This window comes from Haliaeetus leucocephalus, unplaced genomic scaffold (assembly GCF_000737465.1).
Source record: "Haliaeetus leucocephalus isolate CR32 unplaced genomic scaffold, Haliaeetus_leucocephalus-4.0 Scaffold173, whole genome shotgun sequence".
In the NCBI taxonomy this organism is placed as follows: Eukaryota; Metazoa; Chordata; class Aves; order Accipitriformes; family Accipitridae; genus Haliaeetus; species Haliaeetus leucocephalus.
Window position 1 is genome coordinate 11935542 of NW_010972609.1, and position 8712 is coordinate 11944253.

Here is an 8712-nt window from a genome sequence, read left to right on the forward strand (position 1 = left end):
TGGGAAGGGTCTGTCCTCCTGTGGGCTGCGGGAGTGCAGAAAAGGGGTCTCGGCCCCCACGCGGGTTGGGTTTTGCCTCTTTTTTTTTTTTTTTTTTTTGCCTGGAATAATATGAAAAGTTGCTCCCTCCGGGGTTATTAAGTGCTGAAAAACCACTGCCGACCGCGTGCTTCATGCCCTGACCTTGGCAACTGAGAAGAGCAGCAGTTGCTCGCTATTAAGTCTCTGCAGCAGCAGCAGCAAAAATCCACAGTTCTGAGATGTCCTTCCCAGAGCCTCTTCGGGTCTGGGGAGCCTTGAGCCGGTAAATCCCGCTGCGTTTCCCTCTCCGCCCTTTCCACCCTCACCCTGCCTATCTGCAGACTCCTGCTGGTGGGCGCCTGGCAGCTTCACGCGTGGCGGCTGTGCCAGGCTGCTGCAGCGGGCGGGCAGGAAGGGCCGGGCGGCCCCGCACCGACGGGCAGCTGGGCACAGAAGGACGTGTCCCCCGGTCCTGTGGCCAAGCGGCGAGGAAATCGCAGACCTAAGGCGTAAGGGCTGTTGTTACTCAGCGGGATGATGCCTCAGGAAAGACGGCTTGAGTCGCTGAAGAGGCCCAAGATGATGCAGAGCTAAGAAAGCAACGCTGCTGTGCAGCGCAGCATTCTGCTAAAACACTATAAAAAACTCAGTTTCCACTTGCACTGGTTTTGCTATTCCATTACTGCTGTTTTACAAGCAATGGTAGGCGCGACAGAAGCATCCCTGCCCTGTTAAAATTTCTATGCTGTTTCCAACTTGAGATTTCTTCTATGTTGAATCCAACTGAATATCTCTGCGTAGATTCGTAAAAACGTTGGTGAGATCTAAACTGATAGAAGAATTTATGCTGATGAAGTTCATTAATAACCTGACTGATCAAAATGCACCAGGTACTTGATAATCTAACTATTGAATGTTTAATTCTCAGTACGTTCCTGCGATGGGACACTCTGCTTTGAATGTGGTGATACTGACCCGAGAGTACATGGCACAAAAAGCTGAGGAGGGCCCCAGGTGTTGCTCAGGAGGCAGGTGGTCAAGAACTCAAACACAGCAAAGGCCATCGCTTTGGGAGGACAGAGAGGAGGTAAGAGCTATGGGTACAACACGGGAACAAGGAGGCGAGCTGGGAAATTACAAAGTGTAGCTTTTTGGCTGGCAATGTGGTTGCAAGGTATCTGCAAGGCTTCAGGGCAATCAAACTGGCTCTCTGGGTGCTTGCTGAATAGAGCACGAGGCTATGAAGTGTAAAAGGAGAACAGGATTCAAAGAGTGTACTCGCTCATGTTTGAGAAGGAAAGATAAATGTCCCATGTATATTACAGAACAACACACCAGTAATTTTTAACAAAGGCAAGTGCAATGATGCTGACCCAGTTTTCGCAGCCGGAGTTGTCGATGTCCGTGTGTTGTCACACAATGAGGGCTCGTTGGGCTGGTTGGCTGGACCAGGGTCTGGGCTGGTTTCCATGGGTCAGTACAGTGGGGGACTCTGATTTTCAGGTGAATCTTCATGCAACAAGCAGGCAGTTTGATTTGCCTCAGCATCTTTCTTTGTCCTAGCTGCAAAATGCCCGTAAAGCATGTGTCAATGCCAGCGTCCTGTATCAAAATCTTACCCAGTTTGCCAGAGCTTGAGCATTGCTGGAGGTTTATTTTTTTCATTCTTCTTTCAAGTTATTTCTTCATCCTTTCTTCCAGTATGATACTGCCTGGTGTCTTAACTGAATTACTTGCGCCATACCTGCAAAAAATGTCAGTATTTCAATGTCAGTGCCTTAAGATTTCTCAGCAGAGGGCAAGAGATTCAGGACCTCAGCTTGGCTCCAGCCAGAGCAGAATGAGGAGAGATGGCCGAGGATTAAAACAAGAGGTGCCAGACTCAAACAGATAGATTTAAACCTAATTACTTACACACATTTAAACAAAGAGGGGGTGTCCAAACACTTTAGCTCAGCATATTCAGGTGAATAGAGGTACACAGACTCGCTGGTCAGAAAACACTTCAAAACAGAATGAGAAAGAGTAATTCACAGGCTACAGATATTATACAGAATTAACTTGCAAGATGAAATTGCTGTTGATTATAGTGGGAGTGAAAATGTTAATGTGCCAGATACATCATGCAGTTATAATGGTGTACAGTATGGTGTATATGCATATGGTCATTATTGCAGTCTCAGAAGGATGTAAACCATTTATGTACATAAGCTTCTGTCTTTGGAAAAAAGAAGTTGGTACCTTCCTCCCCTCATCCTCCCCTCGATAAGATGATACTTGCATCTCAAAGTGTCTGAGGAAATGTAAGAGGAGGTACTATTGCTGTGATTGATTTTTACTGCTTATCTTCAATGTTCTGTTATTTAAGTGTGTAATATTTCACATGTACCCGAAGTTTTAGACGGTCATGATTTCCACTGCATCTGTGTAAGAAAGGAAAGGTGATTGACAGTTTTGGCAGCAAGCATTTTGAAGGGGAAAAACAGGGGGGAAAAATAGCATAGGAGAGACCCAAGAAGAGAAAAAAAGATACAGAAGAAAAGTCCAAATGTTTGGCTAAAAAGGAAGGAATAGACTTGTATCGTGAAAAAAGTAGACAAGATTTGACAATTATCTTCAAGCAGGGGAGAGAACAGGCAAAACTGACTTTACCATAGTGTTTGAGCCTTGGTGATGGAGAAGAGACGGTAGTGTTATCCACTGTAACAGAGGAAGAGAAACTGAAGAGCGTGATTGCAGAACAGTAAAATCCCTTTTGGTGAAGCCAAATGCAAAAAGGTGGTGAATCAGCCAAGATCATAGATCCGAGAACCTCTAAAGTAAGCATTATTAAATGGAGGACGAAAGGACCAGCATGGATAAATATGACTGAAAGTTGTCAAAAGTAAGTGATAAATAAACCCTTGTCGACAGATGAAATCACTTAAGAATGCAGGTTTAGTGATGCAAGACTCCAATGGCAGGCTATCCAAGGGCAGGATTCCTTGCCAGTTTCTGACTGATCCTTTTTTTTTTTCTTTCATTCCTTCAGAAGCGTGGGGGCAGCTTGTGCTGAATTGCTTCTTTGGGAAGGTTTTACTCATCTTAATCACAGATGATCAAAATGAGCAAACTCATAGGATGAGTAAAGGTTTTTTGATTTCAATTATGAAAAATGATGGCTGAGTAAAGAAACCCATTAAAGCATGTATCTTTATTAAATTCTAAAAGATTCTAGTCATCAAGATTTACAATTACTTTGCATTGTAAATTCTGTAAGGATAAGTTGGAGACAATCAAGTAACAGGAAATGATTGTGTTCCTGTCTTCTCAAGAAAAGCAGAAAGCAATTCTTTGACAGGGAGTGACTACACATACATATAAATAGCTTAGACTTTTGAAGAAATACCCTGACAGATGTGGCTGGTTTTTAGTAACAGTATTAAGATCCTGATGATAACTCTGTTACACTCTTGGGAGAAAAATTAAGTAGTTTCCAAGTTCCACTAAGTATCTCACAAACTTGTATTCAGCTCGTTTGAAACAGGCTTCGGCTTTCTTACTCTTTAGCATTGACATCGTTGCTGCACTTTTTCTAGAAAACAAGGTAAACCTTTATCAGGCTAAAGTGCTTTTCATTCCTATAATAATGTCTCTTGTCCAGTGAAGTCATGCCATTATTTATAAAATGTCATACAGGAAAAGAACTTCTTTATAGCCAGAAATGCAAAGATTTTGCTCCTTTTCTTTGAGGGCAGGGCAGGGAAAAGAAAGAGATCTGTATAGGTGTATGCAAAATAGCCATGCTTCTCACTGAACAAATCAATTTCATAAGCCCACGGGCAAGTTTAGAGTCATGTGCAGACATTATCTATTACACTTACATAGCTCTTTTTAACACACCTATATAGGTGAATGATCAATTTCTATGTTACAATTATCTCCTTAGCTAAGCCTATAATGATGTTGGTGCTTTATAGATTTGCTGAAACAGAAAAACACATCTAATATTTTCCCTTGTGAATTTGGTGATCGGTTGCTGAAAAAAACCTTTTTCCTTAATCACAGTCCTACTGTGCCTAAATATTCTATGTTTGTCAGGTGGACTCGGAAAGCTATGACACTGGCTTAAAGACTGTAACTTCAAAAATAGTTTTGGCTATTTTATTTGCTGACTTTTTCAGGGCATACTTCGGTCAATTTTATGCATAAATTTAGAAATTTATCTTTTTAATTGATAGTCTCATATGACTGTTGGTTCCCAGAAACTCTGCTGTAAGTAGATTACCAAATATTATGTTGTAATAGCGTTTGCCTTCATGTACTATTTACCAGCACTGAAAAGAGAGAGACCTTTTTTGGTCCCTGATTTAGCTGAAGGTACAAGCTATATCGTTGCCCTTGCACAAGTTCCTTTTGTCAAGAATCACACAATTTTTCAGCCAGCTGAGAAACAATTGCACAGTCCTACTCACACAGAGGGCAGTGCTGGAAACAGCAGGGGTGTATAGCTGTAGTGCCTGACACTGCCAGAGCAACTGAATGGTCCTGGAAGGGACTGAGAAAAATACTAAGTTACCGTGTGGCTTAATCAGACCTCACTACTGTCAAAGACAAAGAATGAAATGATGACATGAGATCTTCCAACCTTCTTATAACCTGTAAAGAACAAGCATGGGATTAACTTGAGGATTTAGGATGTAGTTTCTCACCATATTTTTGCTGACAAGCTCTGATGACATGCAAGATAGTAGCATAGCACTTGTGCAAGCAATCAAATCAAAGCTTTATAACTACGCTATTGCTTAACAACGTTAGTTTTCTGTGCTGAGGTTGTTTTCCATATAAGGAGTTTGTTCAACTCTTATCTTACCTGCAGAATGCATAAAACTGGAGTGGAAATAGGTGCTGATTTTGAAATATTTTCAGAGTGAGATTTTCCTCCGTAGTTCATCCCCTTTGTGCTACCCCGGTCACGCTGCAGGTCTGACCCTGGCTGTATTTGGTGAGCTGCAAGTTCCTCTTGAGGGATTCCCTTTGTCAGCCTATTGGAGGTGCAGCCTGGGACAGAACCGGGTCTGGCCGGAGCGTGGCTGAGTTTTGCCAGTTGTCAGAGGGTGGGGGTGTGTTGCCAGGTAGCATGAGATAGGGCTGGGGCCTCTGTGAACCTGCTCAGAGGCTGAGCTGCCTTAATGCAGGACAGAAGATGAGAGAGCCATAGCCAGCTTCCTTGTGGTCTGCCCCTTCTGCCTTGCCAAGCAAACCTCAGTGCAGGACAGCGTGGCCCAGTTTGTTTCGAAATATTATTCTGCACTGGATTTTTAACATATATGGGGAAACTGCTGCAAAACTGCTGCAAAACCTACTGAGCAAAAAAGCTCAGTAGGAATGTTTCAATGAGATTAAAACAAAGCAAGACTGATCTTCTGTTTAAAATGTCTTCCGTACATCCTGGAAGCTTTTCTAAGGCATTTTGGAAGAAGATTTGCTTCCAGACTGATTCATAATTTTCTCAGTAATTAGTTCAACAGCAGTTCCACTTTCTTAAAAGTAGTCACTGAAGCAACCTACATCCAGATTTAATGTCCATTAAAAAGGGAACGCTTTAGTGTTGGGATCTATCTCAGTGTTCTGGTTCTCAGGAAAGTACTGCATTTTTATAAAAAAGGCTTTCATTTTTGGGCCGAATTCAAACCAAACTACAAGACGGATAGATAAAATATTGTTTGTGTGGATAAGCTTGATGTGAGCTTATTCTAAATTTGAATATGGCCTCCTGGAGGCTATGGACGCAGAATTAAGCAAAGGATTAGACCAACTGGGGATGTAGGTTTTGCAAAAGCAAATGCTAACAAGTTTGAATGATTGGTAAGGTGTTACGTTTCAGAGTTTAAGCCAGTCTCTTAGCTATTAAAATTACAGAATCACAGAAACTGGAGGTGAAAGATATGAAGAGAGCATATTTAGGTGATTATGTTCCTTCCCCAGAGCATATCAACTATATATGTAACTCCTGAGAGATGTTAGGCTACCATGCCGTAATACCCTCCAGGGAAAGATATGCCATAACTGCAATGCAACCTATTCTTATATGTCATTAATCTCAATTGTAGAAAGATCTTTCTCGTGTGGTATCCCCTTTCTTGCCTTTTAAACCCATATATTTTTGTTGTTTTGAATATAGTACCAGAGTGTAGATTATTGCTGCTTCATGGCAAGTATTTATATTTTTGTTATCACATTCCTCCATAGTACTTCCTTCTGTTAACGCTTTCCCCAGTCTTAGAGTTTGTTCTCCTAAATTGTGTTATGGGATCTCTGATAACTCTTACTGGTATTTTTCTGGACTTTCTCCAACTTGCCCAAGTCTTTTTGAGGTATAGCATGCTGTCCTGAACAGAGCACACTAGCAGACCTAGATCTTATCAGCAACAAGTAGAGTGTAAGGATTACCTCCTGGGCCTTAAGCACGATACTCCTGTTAATATACAGCTTGCTTTTACAACAGCACCATCTTGTTAACTCTGGCTTAGCTTACCTCATTTTCTGCAGAACAAATTACAATGAAACATTGGAAAGACGCTTTCACAGCAGCTCAGTTGTGCTCACTTTCCTTGATGTGGCTTGTAGAGTCTTCTTGGGTGGCAGTGTTTTCTGGTCATTCATGGAGACTAGGCATCCACCAGAAACACAGATAAGTACCTCCCCAGGTTCTCTTCCTAAAGGATTTTTACAGCTGGTTTTATCATGAATTGTCCTTATGTGCAAAAGACTTAATTAGGTGCTATGAAGAACAAGCTTAGAGAGAGCAGAGACCTGAATCATGCTCACCTCCCTTGTGAAGAACTTACCATGCCTGTGCATCATGGCATCGTCACTGTCTACCCTTTTCCTTTTTGTAGGTCCTCTCTTGTCAGATATGAACCATTCTTGGGAATGGAAATTTTGTCTGTGCAGCTCACAGTCTTGTCTGTCTTGAAGAATTACATTTTATTATTGAACAAAAATGTCAACGTAATATAAAAATGTGAAATTCTTGTTTAACAGAATGTCAGCTGGTAACATTTAAGAACCTCACTACAGTGTCTATGGCTTGTGGAAATAATGGCAATATTTAGAGTAGAAAAAATGGTTGCACTTTAAAATGTTTTGGTTATATAATATCAGACAGTAGAATATTGTAAGAAGTTGTATCTAGTGTAGAGAAAGAAAGTCACTTTAAAATTGGACAGACTTTTCTTATTCCCTATAAATTTAAATAAAATTCTTTGAAGAGGAAATTCCTTTTACTTGGAGCTGCAGGTTGCATTAGATCATCTGATTTCTTTAAAAAAAAAATAATCCTATACCCATTGATTATTTTACCTGATATATTACCAGGCACTGAAAAAGGCAGAACAAGTTCCTTGGAACAGATTGTTTCAGTAAAATGTCTTGCCTTCCTAGTGCAGGCGCTCAGATGTACCTCTCCGTGCTAGTTGTTCATTGAATAATTAACCTCTAGTTTTGGATTTATCTAGTGACAGGAGACCATTATCCTGGGAAAACCCTGTACCTTTTTTACAGCTACAAAAATAGACAAACTGGTCAACTGTCCTTCTCCCTCTTTTACACGTAAGGGAAGAGAGGGTTGCAAAAAGAAAATGCATCTGGTAAGACCAGATAACATATAGCTGAGGGGCAAAAATAGGACAAGCGTTCCAGCTGGGAGTCCCTCCATTAGCTCTGGCAAGGAGCAGCCAAAGAGCTTGCCAACATCCAAGTACTATTTCATCTATACGTGCACAAAAGTAGATCTATTGGCATTCATACCTGTTGCTTTAAATTTACATTTCTTCCTGTGAAAGCTTAAAGTAGAAATGTTGGCATCTGAAATCCTGTAATCACTGCATTCTACAGGCTCCAGCCCGAGGCTGAGTCGCACTGGCAAGGAAAGGACTTGAACTGACTGGAATCAACCACAAAATGAAATTTAACTTTTCCCCCCCTGAAGAACTGAAATCTGCTATTACAACAGAGTCGTCTGGATTTTTTAAGGTTAAACCAGGAATATTCTGTGCGGACAAGGAGTAAATAAATCTCCAAAGGAAATGTGAATGATTAACTGGTAACATAGGAAGAGGAAAGGAACGGTGGAGTCGGAGACAGAGAAATGTCTGACTGGAAGCCCGGTCATTTAAGTTCCTACACTTTATTTCTGTCGGTGTAGCTGTGCAAGTCACGTTAAAACAGCAAAAGTGATGCCGAGCCGTTTATTCGGGTGTCGTAAATGCAACCGCAGAAAAACTAGCTTAAAAATGAGAGTAGGAGTCCTGCAAACGGAAGAGCTTTAAAATCAAATACTTAAACTCCTTCTCCCGGGGGATTCCCGTGACGAGCCTACGTGCGATGGAGCTGCTATTTAAAACGAAATTTTCTATGTGCCTGTGCGGGGACGGAGGAGGCGTCCCCCTCCCAGGGAGGGGGCCAGCGGGGCCCGCAAAGCGACCTAAGGGAGCGGGGGGGGGGGGAGCCCCGGGCCAGGGGCACCCCTGGTCCTGCGGGCCCCCCCCCCCCCGCTCCGCCAGCGCCTGCGGCGGGGCGAGCCCGGGTCTCGGCGGGGAGAACTTCCCTCGGGGCTTCCCGACGGTGCTGGTGGGCACGGAGCACGCTCGGACCCGTCCAGCCCCCCAGGCTGTGCCCAGACACCCCCCCCCACCCCCCCTGCTCCCT

General features: G+C 42.6%; 2 protein-coding genes across 4 annotated transcripts in view; one reads left to right on the forward strand and one right to left on the reverse strand.

Moving 5' to 3' along the window:
* LOC104829596 (vitamin D 25-hydroxylase) overlaps nucleotides 1–1085 on the reverse strand; it is a 10016-nt gene extending 8931 nt beyond the window's left edge. The window contains exons 1-2 of the mRNA XM_010563926.1: nucleotides 997–1085; nucleotides 184–523 (exon numbers count right to left, since the gene is read on the reverse strand). Coding sequence (XP_010562228.1) covers nucleotides 184–523; nucleotides 997–1085 — 429 coding nt within the window. The remainder of the gene's footprint in view (nucleotides 1–183; nucleotides 524–996) is intronic.
* Nucleotides 985–8712, forward strand: part of CALCB (calcitonin-related polypeptide beta) — a 15436-nt gene continuing 7708 nt past the window's right edge. For all 3 annotated transcript variants that reach the window (XM_010563825.1, XM_010563826.1, XM_010563824.1), the window contains exon 1: nucleotides 985–1108. The gene's annotated coding sequence lies outside the window, so the exon portion shown is untranslated. The remainder of the gene's footprint in view (nucleotides 1109–8712) is intronic.